Genomic DNA, 23047 nt, shown 5'->3' on the forward strand with positions numbered 1-23047 from the left:
ACGTAAAATGTCGTATACGGAAATTGACCAGAATACTGATGAGCCCGTAAACTGATTGAAACGACCTAAATATACTGTAGACCGGCACAAGACCAGTAGTTCCACATTAACAAAATCCACCCACTCCCCCTCTGTTAAATATTATCATGATCCTGCTGTATAAATAGCATGGACCTATTATCAAAGAAATATAAATTGTAGATTTTGCTCACAGTATCACATAAATTTAGTTAGATTTCAAAATATCGACAAAAAAGGTTCTACTTACAATGTTGTTATTGGATCATACACATTGTAATTAACAAGCTCTGTATGTATATTTGCATTCCATCCAGTACATGTAGTGAGATTAAAACAATCATCTTCACACGTCCAGACATTACATGTGCAATATGTTGGGCATCCGACTATAATGGTTTTGTATAAAAAAAAACACAAGCAGTAAATAATACAATTCAGTAATTCATGTATTTCTATATTACAATTACATAGTAGAACACTACGATAATGATGAATACTGGTGGTGTGATAACAATGAGTATTTTAAAGATGAACATACATTCTTATAATTCGATACAGGTGAAATAAAAACATATTATATTTAAGCTTCAATATTACACTGTTTAATTTAATGGTATTGTTTGTTTCCTCTGGTTAATCAATGGAATATTTAATATACAAGGAGAATAAAAAATGCCAAATGTAGCTTTAACCTCTTTTTTTCTTTAAATTTTATATAATTTTTGATAACAAACACTCTCTCTTAGTCCATAGTGTATTGTAATATCGTCTGTTAGTACTAAAGTTTGTATTTAGTGTCAATTTTTTCTTACATTGACAAATAACACTAGCATCCTCATTATGTCCACAATCGTGTACCCTTATTCCATTATTAGGACAGTCTGTGATAGATGTCTCATTTCCAGAACACTGAACATCATCAAGCATAATCGGACCACTCCCGTGGCCAAAATGAGCTTGCCCTGGAGCTTGGATAGCTGGTCCTAGTCTTAATTGTTGACATACAACTTGAGCGTCGTTAATGTCCCAGCCATTATCACATATTGTACCCCATTCTGTGGCATCGTAAACTTCAACTCGTCCCTCATAAATATTGCTGCCATTCACAAGTCTAATGTTTACTAAATGAAACAAATGTACAAGTTAATATCCGTTCCTTATAATTGATGTATCTCTCACTGTAAAGCTATACTCTCGTTAAGTTATAAAAGCTGATGTGATTCTGACATAAGTAACTCAGGACATTAAATTATATTCCTGTAATATCTTTTTGATTCCCGAACCTTAAAATAATCATAAGATTGTGCCCGTCCATTGTAATGGTACCTAATATAGTATTATAAATTACTGTTATTAAACAGTTTAAAACTAAATTTAAAACCTGTTCAATATAACGAATAATTAAATGATGAGGTATATCTTAATATGAGATAATATCTGCCCATAGAAACATTTTTAACATTTTAAGCTTTCATCACTAAATAACATTATCTTCATTATTAGTTTATTATTTTCTGGTACCTTTTTACATTTATGTCTACTGTTTTGTAAAAATTGAATGAACTGAAATGAACTGATATAAAATTAAATGATGAATGAATATGTGTAAATGGATAATACATTTCTTAAACAAATTATGATTTTGAGACTGAAACCAAATAAAAATTACAACTGTTTCTGTTTTTCAACTCCGACAAACTGCCCATTATTTTATAAGATGAGTAGCAACTTGAAATTGCTGAACGTTTTTATTTTAACATTTAATGAGTAATATAACTGGGACGTGGATAAAAAGTGTGAATGGTGGCAATGAACAAAAATATTGAAAAGATTAGCTTATGAACAAAACAAAATTGATTTTCCTTTTAAACTGGGATAAATATTTCCTAGTTAAAAAAGTTGTCTTGGCCTTACAGTATTGTTGTTTTCTGTGTTAATCCTTTTTACAGTTACTACTTTACCTACCACAAATAACACTAGCATCCTCAGAATGTCCACAATCATGTACCCTCGTTCCATTATTAGGGCAGCCTGTGATAGATGTCTCACTTCCTGAACATTGAACATTATCAAGCATAATCGGACCAGTCCCTCGACCAAAATAAGCTTGCACTGGAGCTTGGATAGCTTGTCCTAGTCTTAATTGTCGACATACAACTTGAGCGTCGTTAATGTCCCAGCCATTATCACATATTGTACCCCATTCTGTACCATCGTGAACTTCAACTCGTCCCTCATAAATATTGCTGCCATCCACAAGTCTAATGTTTACTATTAAAATTAAACAAATGTACAAGTTTCTTTATAAATGTAATATTAATTAATTATATTAATTACTGTTATAATCTTTAAATTATTAAATATGACAATTAGATAAATAACACTACTTCTGTACTATATTATAATATCTATTAAATTATGATAAATAAATGTACCGGAACTTGAACCAAAATAAATAAATAAAAAATAACTATTAGATTACTATATAATTTACTTTTGCCTTTGTAAATATGTTGATTTATTTTTCATGTATGTGAATTTGTATTTTTCATATTTATTAATGTTTTACCAGTACTTTTGTAAGTTCAACAATGTTTACTCAGTTGCAATAAATGAATTTGAATTCGAAGTTTGTATTTAATGTGTGTATTTTCCCTACCTTGACAAATAACACTAGCATCATCATCGTGTCCACAATCGTGTACCCTCATTCCATTATTAGGGCAGCCTGTGATAGATGTCTCATATCCTGAACATTGAACATTATCAAGCATAATCGGAGCAGTCCCTTGACCAAAATGAGCTTGCCCTGGAGCTTGGATAGCTTGTCCTAGTTTTAATTGTCGACATACAACTTGAGCGTCGTTGATGTCCCAGCCATTATGACATATTGTACCCCATTCTGTGCCATCGTGAACTTCAACTCGTCCCTCATAGATATTGCTGCCATTCACAAGTCTAATGTTTACTAAATGAAACAAATGTACAAGTTAAATTCAGTTCTTTATATTGATATATCTCTCTCTCTTTGAAGCTATAACTCTCGTTAAGTATATTTGAATATCAATGTTAATCTGACATAATATATTGTTTGAAGGTTTGCATGGCGAAATAAAATGTTTATAATTCACAATCCTGAGGACGATCAAAGCATATTGATTGAAACGTCGAGAAACTCAACAGTTCTTTTCAGAACTAATATACGTGGTGTACCGCAAATTTATTATCAATGTGATATAAGTTACTCAGGACAGTAGCGACTGTTGAGTTTTCATTGGCATACTGCAAAATGTTATAACAACTAGTAAACATAGGTTACCTAGTATCTTCCTTTCCAATAGGTTTTACGACCAATAATTCTTTGCAAACAAATAGTTTGCTGAAGACAAAAAATTAATTACATTAATGAATCCATTTTTAAAAGTTGAATCACTTTGGCTCTTGTAACTAAGTGTTATATTGAAAGCTTTACTGATTATAATAAAAAGAAATAGTAATGTTATTAAAAAGTTTAAAACTAAATTTAAAACCTCTTCAATATAAAGCATAATTTAATGATGAGAAGATTTATCTTAATATAAGATAATATCTGCCCATAGAAAAATGCTATTTTTTGTAATAATACATCTGATATTTTTAACATTTTAACCTTTCATCTCTAAATAATGTTATCTTCATTACTTTTTTTTAATTTTCTGGTACCTTTTTACATTTATGTCTACTGTGTTGTAAAAATTGGAAGAACTGAGATAAACAGATATCAAATTAAATGATGAATGAATATGTGTAAATGGATAATACATTTTTTAAACAAATTATGATTTTGAGATTGCAACCAAATAAAAAATAAACTGGTTCCGTTTTCCAACTCTGACAAACTGCCCATTATTTTATAAGATGAGAAGCAGCTTGAAATTGCTGAACGTTTTTATTTTAACATTTAATGAGTAATATAACTGGGACGTGGATTGATTGATTGAAATATATATTTATACTGGGTAACCTCTTCAGTCAAAGACTGGTCTCCCAGAGGGCGATCAGTGGCTGTGGTACTAATACACCGGGGTAACCCCCTACTCGTCTCGAAAGATGTACTAGGTTCTTTAAAGTGCACACGAGCTAGTTGTGTACACTGGACCTACAGTTTATAGTCCTTATCCGAGAAGACTCGTTCTACCACCAGAACCATGGAGTGAGTGAGCCTCGAACCCCTGCCGATGTTATAGCTACGTAATTACGGTTCGACTGTCTTAACCGCTCGGCCACTCACAAAGTAAGGATACAAAGGACACAAAGTCTGAATGGTGGCAATGAACAAAAATATGAAAAAACACATTTTCCTTTTAAACTGAGATAAACATATTAACATTTCCTAGTTAAAAAAGTGTCTTGGCCTTAGAGTATTGTTGTTGTCTGTATTTAGTGATCCTTTTTATACAGTTACTACTTTACCTACCACAAATAACACTAGCATCCTCATAATTTCCACAATTGTGTACCCTCATTCCATTATTAGGACAGTGTGTGATAGATGTCTCATTTCCTGAACACCGAACATTATCAAGCATAATCGGACCAGTCCCTTGACCAAAATAAGCTTGCACTGGAGCTTGGATAGCTGGTCCTAGTCTTAATTGTTGACATACAACTTGAGCATCGTTAATGTCCCAGCCATTATCACATATTGTACCCCATTCTGTACCATCGTGAACTTCAACTCGTCCCTCATAAATATTGCTGCCATCCACAAGTCTAATGTCTGCATAAGAACAATTACAACAATACACAATTACTGTTATAATCTTTAAATTATCAAATAATGACAATTAGATAAATAACACTCCTCCTGTACTTTATTACTGTATAATATCTATTAAATTATGATAAATAAATGTACCGGAACTTGAACCAAAATAAATAAATAAAAAATAACTATTAGATTACTATATAATTTACTTTTGCCTTTGTAAATATGTTGATGTATTTTTCATGTATGTGAATTTGTATTTTTCATATTTATTAATGTTTTACTAGTACTTTTGTAAGTTCAACAATGTTTACTCAGTTGCAATAAATGAATTTGAATTCGAAGTTTGTATTTAATGTGTGTATTTTCCCTACCTTGACAAATAACACTAGCATCCTCATCGTGTCCACAATCGTGTACCCTTATTCCATTATTAGGGCAGTCTGTGATAGATGTCTCATTTCCTGAACATTGAACATTATCAAGCATAATCGGAGCAGTCCCTTGACCAAAATGAGCTTGCCCTGGAGCTTGGATAGCTTGTCCTAGTCTTAATTGTTGACATACAACTTGAGCGTCGTTGATGTCCCAGCCATTATCACATATTGTACCCCATTCTGTGGCATCGTAAACTTCAACTCTTCCCTCATAAATATTGCTGCCATTCACAAGTCTAATGTTTACTAAATGAAACAAATGTACAAGTTAAATTCAGTTCTTTATATTGATATATCTCTCACTGTGAAGCTATACTCTCGTTAAGTATATTTGAATATCAATGTTAATCTGACATAATATATTGTTTGAAGGTTTGCATGGCGAAATAAAATGTTTATAATTCACAATCCTGAGGACGATCAAAGCATATTGATTGAAACGTTGAGAAACTCAACAGTTCTTTTCAGAACTAATATACGTGGTGTACCGCAAATTTATTATCAATGTGATATAAGTTACTCAGGACAGTAGCGACTGTTGAGTTTTCATTGGCATACTGCAAAATGTTATAACAACTAGTAAACATAGGTTACCTAGTATCTTCCTTTCCAATAGGTTTTACGACCAATAATTCTTTGCAAACAAATAGTTTGCTGAAGACAAAAAATTAATTACATTAATGAATCCATTTTTAAAAGTTGAATCACTTTGGCTCTTGTAACTAAGTGTTATATTGAAAGCTTTACTGATTATAATAAAAAGAAATAGTAATGTTATTAAAAAGTTTAAAACTAAATTTAAAACCTCTTCAATATAAAGCATAATTTAATGATGAGAAGATTTATCTTAAAGATGTATTGTCCCTTGAAACATAAAAAAATGAAGGTCAAAATATTCTAAATTTAAATTGGCCATATCAAAGTAATATTAAAGTTATTCACTTTAAGTCGAAAATTCGAGCCAAAAACAAAAATTTTACGTAATTAACAGCTAAATTAATTTGATAACATTTTGTCTGGAAAATCGAAATTGAAAAAGTAAACAAAGATTTCAAACCATGAGTATACATTATGCATGATGCTAATTAGGATTGTTTACAACTCGTCACGGTTGAGAAGGTGTTTTCACACAGATCGCGAGGACGTTTTATGATTATGCATACAGAGTAGCCAAATAAGCGTGTTGCATTATGAGATATGTTTTGATCGAAAACTTTGACTGGAAGTCAAAGTTATTTTTTGAACCAAAAAATGTCTGTATTTCAGTTAAATGATTTTTTTTCCCACTAATTTTTTGGTGAAAGTTAATAACTATTATGATACTTCAAAATGACCCACTTTTTTTTTCAATATCTTTTTTTTTTTTTTTTGGAATTTGACAAAGGGACAATACATCTTTAATATAAGATAATATCTGCCCATAGAAAAATGCTATTTTTTGTAATAATACATCTGATATTTTTAACATTTTAACCTTTCATCTCTAAATAATGTTATCTTCATTACTTTTTTTTTATTTTCTGGTACCTTTTTACATTTATGTCTACTGTGTTGTAAAAATTGAAAGAACTGAGATAAACAGATATCAAATTAAATGATGAATGAATATGTGTAAATGGATAATACATTTTTTAAACAAATTATGATTTTGAGATTGCAACCAAATAAAAAATAAACTGGTTCTGTTTTCCAACTCTGACAAACTGCCCATTATTTTATAAGATGAGAAGCAGCTTGAAATTGCTGAACGTTTTTATTTTAACATTTAATGAGTAATATAACTGGGACGTGGATTGATTGATTGAAATATATATTTATACTGGGTAACCTCTTCAGTCAAAGACTGGTCTCCCAGAGGGCCCAGTTGGTGATCAGTGGCTGTGATGTACTAATACACCGGGGTAACCCCCTACTCGTCTCGAAAGATGTACTAGGTTCTTTAAAGTGCACACGAGCTAGTTGTGTACACTGGACCTACAGTTTATAGTCCTTATCCGAGAAGACTCGTTCTACCACCAGAACCATGGAGTGAGTGAGCCTCGAACCCCTGCCGATGTTATGGCTACGTAATTACGGTTCGACTGTCTTAACCGCTCGGCCACTCACAAAGTAAGGATACAAAGGACACAAAGTCTGAATGGTGGCAATGAACAAAAATATGAAAAAACACATTTTCCTTTTAAACTGAGATAAACATATTGACATTTCCTAGTTAAAAAAGTGTCTTGGCCTTACAGTATTGTTGTTGTCTGTATTTAGTGATCCTTTTTATACAGTTACTACTTTACCTACCACAAATAACACTAGCATCCTCAGAATGTCTACAATTGTGTACCCTCATTCCATTATTAGGGCAGCCTGTGATAGATGTCTCACTTCCTGAACATTGAACATCATCAAGCATAATCGGACCAGTCCCTTGACCAAAATGAGCTAGCCCTGGAGCTTGGATAGCTGGTCCTAGTCTTAATTGTTGACATACAACCTGAGCGTCGTTAATGTCCCAGCCATCATCACATATTGTACCCCATTCTGTACCATCGTAAACTTCAACTCGCCCCTCAAAGATATTGCTGCTACCCACAAGTCTAATAATGTCTGCATAAGAACAATTACAACATAAGTTTAAAACATATCTTTACATGTATACTGCTATTAATCCTACTTGAATGTTAGTAATAGTAGTAGTACTTTTTCACGGTATTCTTGATAATATTATTATGCCCTATACAAATAAGTAAATAAATAGTTTGCGGAAAATGTTTACTGAAGCCTAAAATTAAATTATTATTATTACTTAATTACTGCTTATCATCTTTAAATTATCAAGTGCGACAATTAGATAAAATAATAATCGTATATGATACTATGCAACGAAAATGGAAGGGATATACGGCGATCAAAACCAGTCAAATCTTATAAAGTGTGACGTAACAATCATATGTGATAATACGCATACAAAATGGAAGCGATGTACGGCGAATAAAACCAGTCAAATCTTATAAAGTGCGACGTAACAATCGTATGTGATAATACGCATACCAAAACGGAAGTGATGTCCGGCGATTATAACCAGTCAAATCTTATAAAGTGTGACGTAACAATCATATGTGATAATACGCATACAAAGTAGAAGCGATGTCCGGCGATTAAAACCAGTCAAATCTTATAAAGTGTGACGTAAAAATCGTATGTGATAATACGCATACAGAATGGAAGTGATGTCCGGCGATTAAAACCAGTCAAATATTATAAAGTGTGACGTAACAATCGTATGTAATAATACGCATACAAAATGGAAGCGATGTCCGGCGATTAAAACCAGTCAAATATTATAAAGTGTGACGTAACAATCGTATGTGATAATACGCATACAAAATGGAAGCGATGTCCGGCGATTAAAACCAGTCAAATCTTATAAAGTGTGACGTAACAATCGTATGTGATAATACGCATACAAAATGGAAGCGATGTCCGGCGATTAAAACCAGTCAAATCTTATAAAGTGTGACGTAACAATCGTATGTGATAATACGCATACAAAATGGAAGCGATGTCCGGCGATTAAAACCAGTCAAATCTTATAAAGTGTGACGTAACAATCGTATGTGATAATACGCATACAAAATGGAAGCGATGTCCGGCGATTAAAACCAGTCAAATCTTATAAAGTGTGACGTAGCAATCGTATGTGATAATACGCATACAAAATGGAAGCGATGTCCGGCGATTAGAACCAGTCAAATCTTATAAAGTGTGACGTAACAATCGTATGTGATAATACGCATACAAAATGGAAGCGATGTCCAGCGATTAGAACCAGTCAAATCTTATAAAGTGTAACGTAACAATCGTATGTGATAATACGCATACAAAATGGAAGCGATGTCCAGCGATGAAAACCAGTCAAATCTTATAAAGTGTGACGTAACAATCGTATGTGATAATACGCATACAAAATAGAAGCGATGTCCGGCGATCAAAACCAGTCAAATCTTATAAAGTGTGACGTAACAATCGTATGTGATAATACGCATACAAAATAGAAGCGATGTCCGGCGATCAAAACCAGTCAAATCTTATAAAGTGTGACGTAACAATCGTATGTGATAATACGCATACAAAATGGAAGCGATGTCCGGCGATCAAAACCAGTCAAATCTTATAAAGTGTGACGTAACAATCGTATGTGATAATACGCATACAAAATGGAAGCGATGTCCGGCGATTAAAACCAGTCAAATCTTATAAAGTGTGACGTAACAATCGTATGTGTTAAAACGCATACAAAATGGAGGTGATGTCCGGCGATTAAAACCAGTCAAATCGTGTAAAGTGTGACGTAACAATCGTATGTGATAATACGCATACAAAATGGAAGCGATGTCTGGCGATCAAAACCAGTCAAATCTTATAAAGTGTGACGTAACAATCGTATGTGATAATACGCATGCAAAATGGAAGCGATGTCCGGCGATTAAAACCAGTCAAATGTTATAAAGTGTGACGTAACAATCGTGTGTGATAATACGCATACAAATTAATTGAAGTGATGTCCGGCTATCAAAACCTGTCAAATCTTATAAAGTGTGACGTAACAATCGTATGTGATAATACGCATACAAAATGGAAGTCGATGTCCGACGATTAAAACCAGTCAATTCTTATAAAGGGCGACGTAACAATCGTATATGATAATACGCATACAAATTAATTGAAGTGATGTCCGGCGATCAAAACCTATCAAATCTTATAAAGTGTGACGTAACAATCGTAGGTGATAATACGCATACAAAATGGAAGCGATGTCCGGCGATTAAAACCAGTCAATTCTTATAAAGGGCGACGTAATCTATTTTAAGTAGGTGTTTTACTGTGATATGATTTATTAAAGTAGAAATTGTAATTTAATTTGACACTTAAGAAAAATGCTAATTGTATTACTTTAATGAAAAGAGGGTGTTATGTTTGCTTACACCTGTCTAATATGTAAATTAGCTTCATATAGCCATTGTCTCCGTTTCTCTTGTAACCATATAGACCTACACAGAATAATTATTAAAAGTATACTGTCTTTGCGGTATAGAGAGAAATGATGTCATGTTATTCATTGTACGCATGCGGGGAAATTGGGACGTGTTTCCCCGCTCCCCAGTGACACACACTATTGCTACGTATTGTGCACACACTGAACAATCTACACGCGAAGTGACACACACTATTGCTACGTATTGTGCACACACTGAACAATCTACACGCGAAGTGACACACACTACTGCTATACGTATTGTGCAGCACACACTGAACAATCTACACGCGAAGTGACACACACTATTGCTACGTATTGTGCACACACTGAATAATCTACACGCGAAGTGACACACACTATTGCTACGTATTGTGCACACACTGAACAATCTACACGCGAAGTGACATACACTATTGCTACGTATTGTGCACACACTGAATAATCTACACGCGAAGTGACACACACTATTGCTACGTATTGTGCACACACTGAACAATCTACACGCGAAGTGACATACACTATTGCTACGTATTGTGCACACACTGAACAATCTACACGCGAAGTGACACACACTATTTTGCTACGTATTGTGCATACACTGAACAATCTACACGCGAAGTGACATACACTATTGCTACGTATTGTGCACACACTGAACAATCTACACGCGAAGTGACATACACTATTGCTACGTATTGTGCACACACTGAATAATCTACACGCGAAGTGACACACACTATTGCTACGTATTGTGCACACACTGAATAATCTACACGCGAAGTGACATACACTATTGCAACGTATTGTGCACGCACTGAACAATCTACACGCGAAGTGACACACACTATTGCTACGTATTGTGCACACACTGAACAATCTACACGCGAAGTGACACACACTATTGCTACGTATTGTGCACGCACTGAGCAATCTACACGCGAAGTGACACACACTATTGCTACGTATTGTGCACACACTGAACAATCTACACGCGAAGTGACACACACTATTGCTACGTATTGTGCACGCACTGAGCAATCTACACGCGAAGTGACACACACTATTTCTACGTATTGTGCATACACTGAATAATCTACACGCGAAGTGACACACACTATGGCTACGTATTGTGCACACACTAAATAATCTACACGCGAAGTGACATACACTATTGCAACGTATTGTGCACGCACTAAGCAATCTACACGCGAAGTGACACACACTATTTCTACGTATTGTGCACACACTGAACAATCTACACGCGAAGTGACACACACTATTGCTACGTATTGTGCACACACTGAATAATCTACACGCGAAGTGACACACACTATTGCTACGTATTGTGCACACACTGAGCAATCTACACGCGAAGTGACACACACTATTGCTACGTATTGTGCACACACTAAACAATCTACACGCGAAGTGACACATTGTTGCTACGTATTGTGCACACACTGAGCAATCTACACGCGAAGTGACACACACTATTGCTACGTATTGTGCACGCACTGAATAATCTACAAGCGAAGTGACACACACTATTGCTACGTATTGTGCACACACTGAGCAATCTACACGCGAAGTGACACACACTATTGCTACGTATTGTGCACACACTGAGCAATCTACACGCGAAGTGACACACACTATTGCTACGTATTGTGCACGCACTGAACAATCTACACGCGAAGTGACACACACTATTGCTACGTATTGTACACGCACTGAACAATCTACACGCGAAGTGACACACACTACTGCTATACGTATTGTGCAGCACACACTGAACAATCTACACGCGAAGTGACACACACTATTGCTACGTATTGTGCACACACTGAATAATCTACACGCGAAGTGACACACACTATTGCTACGTATTGTGCACACACTGAACAATCTACACGCGAAGTGACATACACTATTGCTACGTATTGTGCACACACTGAACAATCTACACGCGAAGTGACACACACTATTGCTACGTATTGTGCATACACTAAATAATCTACACGCGAAGTGACACACACTATTGCTACCGGTACGTATTGTGCACGCACTGAACAATCTACACGCGAAGTGACACACACTATTGCTACGTATTGTGCACACACTGAATAATCTACACGCGAAGTGACACACTATTGCTACGTATTGTGCACGCACTGAACAATCTACACGCGAAGTGACACACACTATTGCTACGTATTGTGCATACACTGAGTAATCTACACGCGAAGTGACACACACTTTTGCTACGTATTGTGCACGCACTGAACAATCTACACGCGAAGTGACACACACTATTGCTACGTATTGTGCATACACTGAATAATCTACACGCGAAGTGACACACACTATTGCTACGTATTGTGCACGCACTGAACAATCTACACGCGAAGTGACACACACTATTGCTACGTATTGTGCATACACTGAGTAATCTACACGCGAAGTGACACACACTTTTGCTACGTATTGTGCACGCACTGAACAATCTACACGCGAAGTGACACACACTATTGCTACGTATTGTGCACACACTGAACAATCTACACGCGAAGTGACACACACTATTGCTACGTATTGTGCATACACTGAATAATCTACACGCGAAGTGACACACACTATTGCTACGTATTGTGCACACACTGAATAATCTACACGCGAAGTGACACACTGTTGCTACGTATTGTGCACACACTGAGCAATCTACACGCGAAGTGACACACACTATTGCTACGTATTGTGCACGCACTGAATAATCTACAAGCGAAGTGACACACACTATTGCTACGTATTGTGCACACACTGAGCAATCTACACGCGAAGTGACACACACTATTGCTACGTATTGTGCACACACTGAGCAATCTACACGCGAAGTGACACACACTATTGCTACGTATTGTGCACGCACTGAACAATCTACACGCGAAGTGACACACACTATTGCTACGTATTGTACACACACTGAACAATCTACACGCGAAGTGACACACACTACTGCTATACGTATTGTGCAGCACACACTGAACAATCTACACGCGAAGTGACACACACTATTGCTACGTATTGTGCACACACTGAATAATCTACACGCGAAGTGACACACACTATTGCTACGTATTGTGCACACACTGAACAACAATCTACACGCGAAGTGACATACACTATTGCTACGTATTGTGCACACACTGAACAATCTACACGCGAAGTGACACACACTATTGCTACGTATTGTGCATACACTAAATAATCTACACGCGAAGTGACACACACTATTGCTACGTATTGTGCACGCACTGAACAATCTACAGTACACGCGAAGTGACACACACTATTGCTACGTATTGTGCATACACTGAATAATCTACACGCGAAGTGACACACACTATTGCTACGTATTGTGCATACACTGAATAATCTACATGCGAAGTGACACACACTATTGCTACGTATTGTGCATACACTGAATAATCTACACGCGAAGTGACACACACTATTGCTACGTATTGTGCACGCACTGAACAATCTACACGCGAAGTGACACACACTATTGCTACGTATTGTGTATACACTGAATAATCTACACGCGAAGTGACACACACTATTGCTACGTATTGTGCACGCACTGAACAATCTACACGCGAAGTGACACACACTATTGCTACGTATTGTGCACACACTGAATAATCTACACGCGAAGTGACACACACTATTGCTACGTATTGTGCATACACTGAACAATCTACACGCGAAGTGACACACACTATTGCTACGTATTGTGCATACACTGAATATCTACACGCGAAGTGACACACACTATTGCTACGTATTGTGCATACACACTATTGCTACGTATTGTGCATACACTGAATAATCTACACGCGAAGTGACACACTGTTGCTACGTATTGTGCACACACTGAACAATCTACACGCAAAGTGACACACACTATTGCTACGTATTGTGCATACACTGAATAATCTACACGCGAAGTGACACACACTATTGCTACGTATTGTGCATACACTGAACAATCTACACGCGAAGTGACATACACTATTGCTACGTATTGTGCACACACTGAACAATCTACACGCGAAGTGACATACACTATTGCTACGTATTGTGCACGCACTGAACAATCTACACGCGAAGTGACACACACTATTGCTACGTATTGTGCACACACTGAACAATCTACACGCGAAGTGACACACACTATTGCTACGTATTGTGCATACACTGAGTAATCTACACGCGAAGTGACACACACTATTGCTACGTATTGTGCACGCACTGAACAATCTACACGCGAAGTGACACACACTATTGCTACATATTGTGCACACACTGAACAATCTACACGCGAAGTGACACACACTATTGCTACGTATTGTGCATACACTGAATAATCTACACGCGAAGTGACACACACTATTGCTACGTATTTTGCACGCACTGAATAATCTACACGCGAAGTGACACACACTATTGCTACATATTGTGACGCACTGAACAATCTACACGCGAAGTGACACACACTATTGCTACGTATTGTGCACGCACTGAACAATCTACACGCGAAGTGACATGTGACTGAATAATCTACCCGCGAAGTGACACACACTATTGCTACGTATTGTGCACACACTGAATAATCTACACGCGAAGTGACATACACTATTGCTACGTATTGTGCATACACTGAACAATCTACACGCGAAGTGACACACACTATTGCTACGTATTGTGCACACACTGAACAATCTACACGCGAAGTGACACACACTATTGCTACGTATTGTGCATACACTGAACAATCTACACGCGAAGTGACATACACTATTGCTACGTATTGTGCACACACTGAACAATCTACACGCGAAGTGACATACACTATTGCTACGTATTGTGCACACACTGAATAATCTACACGCGAAGTGACATACACTATTGCAACGTATTGTGCACGCACTGAACAATCTACACGCGAAGTGACACACACTATTGCTACGTATTGTGCACACACTGAACAATCTACACGCGAAGTGACACACACTATTGCTACGTATTGTGCACGCACTGAGCAATCTACACGCGAAGTGACACACACTATTGCTACGTATTGTGCACACACTGAACAATCTACACGCGAAGTGACACACACTATTGCTACGTATTGTGCACGCACTGAGCAATCTACACGCGAAGTGACACACACTATTTCTACGTATTGTGCATACACTGAATAATCTACACGCGAAGTGACACACACTATTGCTACGTATTGTGCACACACTGAATAATCTACACGCGAAGTGACATACACTATTGCTACGTATTGTGCACACACTGAACAATCTACACAAGAAGTGACATACACTATTGCTACGTATTGTGCACGCACTGAACAATCTACACGCGAAGTGACACACTATTGCTACGTATTGTGCACACACTGAATAATCTACACGCGAAGTGACACACACTATTGCTACGTATTGTGTATACACTGAGCAATCTACACGCGAAGTGACACACACTATTGCTACGTATTGTGCACACACTGAATAATCTACACGCGAAGTGACACACTATTGCTACGTATTGTGTATACACTGAACAATCTACACGCGAAGTGACACACACTATTGCTACGTATTGTGCATACACTGCCTGAGCAATCTACACGCGAAGTGACACATCAAGTGCCAAAACAAGCCGTAATTTCATGGTGAACATGAAATCGAATGTGAAGCGATAAAAGCAAAACTTGCGGAGCCTCTGCGCGTATAAATTCGCTTCAGTTAATTGTTACTAACATTCGAACCAATGTTGGTTTAATTTACTAAAACAAAATATTTTAGGTAATCAACAATTTGTATGTGAAATTAAAATTGAAGCTTTATCTTTAAAAGTTTCTTGATAAAACAAATCTTATCGTCTTAAATGTGAAGTCCGTTCCAATACTATTATATACCTTTAAATTATTAAGAAGATGGACCGATGAAAATTATCTACATTATGTGGAAATATAGAGGATATATCTCACTTTATATTCAGTTGAGATGCATTGCAATGTATAAGAGAAGAATTAATTAATTTAGCATAATGAGTTAGATGTATAGGAAATATTCTACACCAGTAACAATAATGATAAAATGTTATATATTCTGGGAACTACAATTTTAATGTGTTTTGACAAATTTATTGAAAACGAAATGATCTTAAGTCTGTACAGCTCGCAGACAGATTATAAATGCGGTACAGTGTATGTTAACTTCCCCAGCATGGCCAACCTTTTTAAGCTTAGCGTGAATCGTTTCGGTTTGACGCTTGACGCGCGTGTAAAGTGCTCAGTGTGAACCGGCCTGAAGTGTGTGGATACAGCGAAAGGTGAACAAAATAGTGCAAAATATTAGTTTATTTTAAGAACAAATAGGAAAAACTCTTGCAATTCAAATTTTACTATTTTTCCTTTAAAAGATAAACTATTGACAACATTAACTAGAGAATTTGATCACAGTATAATTATGATAAAGCTAAAATGCATATATTCCAATTATGAAAGTTCAGAAAATTGATGTTAATAAAAATGTAAAATGTATTTAAATGAACTTACATCACACAATTCAACATATTTCTAAAATGTATAGTTCGAAAAAATAATCATTTCAATAAAACATTATAGAATAATAAATGTTGTAAAATAAGGATGGATAAACCTAGCCACAAATTCTGAAAAGGTCATCAATTATTATAATGCCCTACTATTTATTATAATATCTATTACAAATGATAAATATTAAAAGAACGAATCATACCGGAATTTGAACCAACATCAGCACAACTAGAAAACGATAACTCCACCAATATTATTACCACTTTAAAGACAAACATCTTCTTACGCAATTCAGTACCGTGATGTGCGTAGTAAACTTTATCTCCCAAAGTCATTTCAACGTTTGACATAACATTGTTTCTTTTAGTTTTGTTGCAAAAGAGTTTTAAATAATTAAGATAAATCAGTTTACCAGCTGTATTACTTTGCTTAGTGGTTGATATTAATATTTAATTGTTTTTGTTAAGTAATTACATATATAGATTGAAGATAAACAGTAATGAATGTGAATTTACTATTTGTATTATTGATTATTTTCTAAGAAAGTGTATAGAAAGGTTTTTTAGAACGAAGGATAAATTGAACATTCTAAATGAGAAAATGAATATAATGGTAATATAGCAGGAGTATTAGTTAGACACTGGTAGTGTACTAACCCTTATTTACTTATGTATTTTATGCGTATAATGCATATATATATATGTATATGAAGAGAGGCACACACCAAACCCAAGAGAGAAAAAACTATTTGATTTAGTTTCATACTTAATTAATGGGAAACAAGTTGATGAATGTAAGGTCTAGGTTATAGACGGAGTTTTACTGAATATTAATAAAAAGATAGATCTTTTGGCACATATGGCGTTTCATACGTATACTACTTGACTTGAAACTATTTCAGACAAACATCGAAAGAGCCAACTGGTGGACTTACATAAAAAAAACAGACTTGGGGCAAGTCTAGTTACACACTTACTATTGACAAAGATCTTATGCCAGATAATAAATTGTACACAATTTTACTTTAATGTTAATTTTGACATCATAACTTTCATTAGCCTATATATAATAACCAGACACGACTTTTGGGGAAAAAAAGCCTGATTCGGAGTCATCTCATTCATAAAGAAAAACACAGTTGTTGTTCAGTGTAGAGTAAAAAGGTAATAATTCAATATATATTGCGTTATCATGATCTTTTAGAGTCAAAGTAACTAGTTATGTCAACAAATAACAGGGTCGAAATTTGGTCATTTTTCGAAATGCCCAAAATTTTTAAAATTCAATAATGCGATAATATCGCTATATATGCGCATATATTGCTTTGCAACAACTTATAGAGCCATAATACACACTTTTGTCGAAAAAGAAAAGGATCGAAATTTTGCCATTTTCTGAAAAAACCCTGTTCTATAGTATAAGGATTTTTTCGAAAAATGCCCAAAATATCGACTTTTTAAAATTCAATAATTATGCGATAATATCTCTATATATGCGCATATATTGCTTTGCAACAACTTACAGAGCCATAATACACAGTTTTGTCGAAAAATAAAAGGGTCGAAATTTTGCCATTTTCTGAAAAATCCCTTTTTCAATAAAGGCCAAAATATCGACTATTTAAAATTCAATTATTATGCAATGATATTGCCATATATGCACATATATTGCGTTATTATCGTCTTATAGAGTCATAGTAACTAGTTATGGCAGAAAATAAAAGGGTCGAAATTTGGTAATTTTTCGAAAACAGGGATTTTTTCAAAAATGGCCAACATATCGACTATTTAAAATTAAATTATTATGCAATAATATTGCCATATATGCACATATTATATTGCGTTATCATCATCTTTATAGAGTCATAGTAACTGTAGGTATGTCAACAAAAAAAATAAAAGCGTCGAAATTTGGTAATTTTTCGAAAACAGGGATTTTTTAAAAAATGGCCAACATATCGACTATTTAAAATTAAATTATTATGCAATAATATTGCCATATATGCACATATTATATTGCGTTATCATCATCTTATAGAGTCATAGTAACCAACAAAATCACCCAAAATATGGCGTTTTAATTTCATTTAATATGCCCTAATATTGCTATATATGCATGTATATTTCCATACTTTACAGACTTTTTCTCAAAACAGAAAAAGGTCGAAATTGTATGCGATTCTGCGCATGTCAATGTAACGTCAAAAAGGGTCGACATTTTAGTATCTCAATTTTTCGAAAATTTCTATACTATAGTAGATAGAATTTTTTTAAATAACATAATATAATATATAAGACGCATGTTACGAGAATATTATGGCATAATTTAATTTTAACCATTTTGTTTGTTGACATAATTGCTTAATATGACTCCATAAGACAATGATACCTTAATAATATGTGCATATAGTACTATTATATTATCGCTTTTTTCCTTCCAAAGAGGCCTACCTAAAATGTTTAATTGCCAGATTTTGTTAAACAAAATGTAATATTCGTTACAAAAATCGGACAATAACAATATGAGGCCTATACATTCCGTAAGCGACCACCCTCGGGACCGGAAAAACTGGCCGCGTACGGCAGGTGACCACTTACGGGATATCCGATTATAACTCCGATATAACTTTGCTAGGTCTCAGGGCGATATCCGATATAATGACAATATAAAGTCAATCTGTAATATTGTATTTAACTTTGATAGAGAAAAGAGTGAGTGAATAATACAGTTGTCGCAATACATATTGCGCAGTTTAATGTAAATTATGCTAAACATACTTGTATGCCCAATGAGTATGCCACTGCCAAGGCTCTGTTTACACACGGTCACCAATCACAGGAATTAATAAATTCCCTGTTCACACGCACAAAATTAAAAAATTTTACCGGTAACCCTGACTTGCAATACATACTAGGGCTGATCAAAATCGGTTTCCAATCATAATAACCAGATTAAGATTAGTGGACTATTGGTTCACACTAGAGGCGCACAGCAAGCAAGTTAACCAATGACAAGCAACAGTTCGATTAATCCAACGCTTGTGATTGGTCAAATCACTTGCGTTAAGTCCTTGTGTTTCATCTTGGGAACATGAAGATTGAGATCGCCCTATCACATCGATAATTTCTTACACAGACTGACACGATTGGTTTCTCCCAATAACAACTGTTTAGCGTGAACCATGATTCCATTACAATTTCTAGCGTGAATTAGGACTATAAAAACACCTCTGCTCAATTGTCTTATTCAGAATAAATCAGTAGCCATATGTCTACAAAAGATGAAGGCATAACAACATTGTTTGAACATATAGTCTATTGTATAAGTGGTACACATACTTGTATATAAACACGGATAGAGTTCAACATAGCATGCAATACTATTATACTAAACATGTTTATAGTCTTAGTACAGTAATATTATACATTTATAATTATATATTATTATAATAAACAAAAACATATAATAACAAAAATAAAAATATAGGACCGAAGGAAAAATTGATAATTTTCTTTATATATAAGTTTCATAAACAAATAATTGTTTGTAACCCATCTATTGCTCGTTACAAAAAACTGTTAATTAATCTACAATTATGAATCAGTTACTGAATTTACTAATTAATATGGGGTCACTTGGGGTCATATTGAGCACATGTGGTCAGTATTGCAGGTGGCAAAGTATTTGGTTCATGTTTTAAAAACAATGGCAGCAATTAAACAAGAAATATGAAGAATCAGAAATAAATAAAATAAAGATTTTCGGAATTACTTTAAAAAACTGAAAATTTCCTGAATGTGTTTATACTATGACCATAACAAAAAATAACAACTGTATGAGAGACGTTGGCTATTCCTTATTTTATTTACATAAAGTTGAACCCCCCTCCTTTGGGACACCCCTATTTAGGGGACACCCCCAATTAAAGGGACACTTTCTAGGGTCCTATGGTTGTCCCTTTAATATTTTAACTACTATTTCATTTGTTATGAAATATAAATTTATCAAATGTATGTATCTCTTTAATTTTAATTTCATTTTAATATGAAATACAAATTAATTAAATAAATGCATGTATGTTTTAGTTTTACTATTTCATTTATTATGAAATACATATTTGTTACATGTATTCATATTTCCATTTTACAATGTATTGTGTTAGCATCATAGTATAAACACACGGATAATTTGTTGATCTAAACCAACATTTTATATAACAAAATTATATAATATACAATGTAATTCACATCTCCAGATAAAAAATATAAACTCACTTTCTACAGAATTACTAGCATGATCGACAACAGGAGGATTTCTCTCAGATATTTAAACAACTCAATTACAATTTTAAGAGCCATTGTCTGTAAGAATCAAAGAAATATCAAAAATAGTGGCAGACTCAAAAAAATGGATTTCTTTCAAATTTTGCACATGGCTATATATGTGTTGAGAGAAATCAAATATGAAGTATTTTTTATTTCACACATATATTTCCATGGCAACGGCCAAATTTGTGTTTTTGACAAATTTTGTCCTTTTTTAAGGTTTTTTAAAATGGATATTGGTACTACTTTGATGAACGATATTTTTGTTTTGCTCATTTAATTATAAAAAATAATTAGTGTATGCATAATAACAATGCATTGTGTACCTGTTTCATATTTTTTTTTTATTTTTGATTTCATACTTTGGGAGATACCATTTATTTAAAAAGGGGTGTTTTTCATTTTTTTTTAATTGTTAAATGCAACTAAACTTTACTTCACCATAACGCCCAAAGTGGTGTTTTTTTTTAGCTGATTTATTACAAATAGGTAGTTCTAATGTTTAATAAGTGATTTCTAAAATAAAATACTGGGGTATTTTAAAAATCTACAAGCAGTGTTGCGAGAAACATAGGCATTTTTATAAAAAAAAAACATGGTATATTAGTAAAAACATTTTATTTTCTTCGATTATCTGATTTGAAACTCATTGGTCAGAAAAATTCTTAATGTTTTATATAGTTCTAGTTGTGTTGTGAGAAAAAAAACCAATATTTTTAATTATAGATTCTGTAATTCCCAGTTTTAATGTCATTTTATAGGTTTATCCTCTGGAAATTTGAATAAATTATCATATCGTTGTAAATTTTTTTTTTCTTTGCAACAGATTACTCCTCTCTTATTTTGAAGCTCCTCTTTCATTTTTTTACTTCTTTTATTTGCTAACCTAAACAGATCCACATGCCCATCCACCACCACTTCCGACTACACATCCCCCCCCCCCCCCCCTCTTACCCCGACAATAACCACAAAAAGATAAACTGCAACACTTTGGTCGATCATCCACTATAGAGTGTCAAATTCATGCATTCAAGTACAACCCACACTGCCGCTACCATCGCCCCAACCAATAGACCGATTCAAACTCCTCCATCCCACCCCTCCCCCTTTCTCCAAGCCCCCACCCACCCCAAGTTAAAAATTGCAATGCAAAAGATAGGACATAAAGTTAAGTTTTTAGACCCTCGTCTCAAACCCCCTAACTATTTAAAACTCCTGGATCTACCACTTTCCCCTCCCCAAAATTGAACCAATCAAAAGTCAATGATATACTCATATATGTTAATGCTACATAACAAATATTGAAGCCCTGATGTGAAATTTCATTTCATTTAAGGTCAGCATGTAAAATATCACACTTTATATTAAATATTGGTTTTAAATTCTATAGTTTTTTTACTGTGATGGTTGGATTCAGTAGTAATTATTAATTAATAATTATCTGATAATTATTTAATTTCCCTTAGTTATGCATAGCAACAATTACTATGGTAACTAAAATTGAGATATTCTTTAGATTTGTCATACTTATCTTATACAAATTTAAATTTGTGCCTTATTAGCATTTTCAAATTACCATTTCACAAGGTCATATTCGTAAGGATTCTGTGATTATTTTTATTCATGAAAACCCCATATTTTATTTACGACCACCTCCCTTAACGAACGCACTTTGAAAAGCCTGTTTGTTCTATCTAATTAGTGCATTTGGTACCTACCGTAAGCGGCCACCTCCTGTAAGCAGCTGCGGGCACCTTTTTATACTAAAAATGAGATTTTTTGTATGATAAATGACCTCCCGTAAAGCGGCCACCCGAAAAATGTGATACTTATTGCATGGACCTATGAATT

At 34.6% G+C, this 23047-nt stretch overlaps 1 protein-coding gene and 1 long non-coding RNA gene across 2 annotated transcripts in view; one reads left to right on the top strand and one right to left on the bottom strand.

The window, feature by feature from the left end:
- Nucleotides 1-23047, top strand: part of LOC144848831 (uncharacterized) — a 183539-nt gene that overhangs the window by 78980 nt on the left and 81512 nt on the right. The window contains exon 2 of the long non-coding RNA XR_013613936.1: nucleotides 17496-17552. This is a non-coding gene — a long non-coding RNA (uncharacterized LOC144848831). The remainder of the gene's footprint in view (nucleotides 1-17495; nucleotides 17553-23047) is intronic.
- Nucleotides 265-8020, bottom strand: LOC144848282 (scavenger receptor cysteine-rich domain-containing protein DMBT1-like). The gene is made up of 8 exons (XM_078704995.1): nucleotides 8011-8020; nucleotides 7498-7803; nucleotides 5143-5451; nucleotides 4478-4780; nucleotides 2681-2989; nucleotides 1987-2292; nucleotides 834-1142; nucleotides 265-407 (listed from the first exon to the last, which is right to left on the bottom strand). The coding sequence occupies exons 1-8, from the start codon at nucleotides 8018-8020 to the stop codon at nucleotides 265-267; spliced, it is 1995 nt and encodes a 664-aa protein (XP_078561121.1).

Source organism: Antedon bifida, chromosome 7, assembly GCF_963402885.1.
Source record: "Antedon bifida chromosome 7, ecAntBifi1.1, whole genome shotgun sequence".
NCBI lineage: Eukaryota > Metazoa > Echinodermata > Crinoidea > Comatulida > Antedonidae > Antedon > Antedon bifida.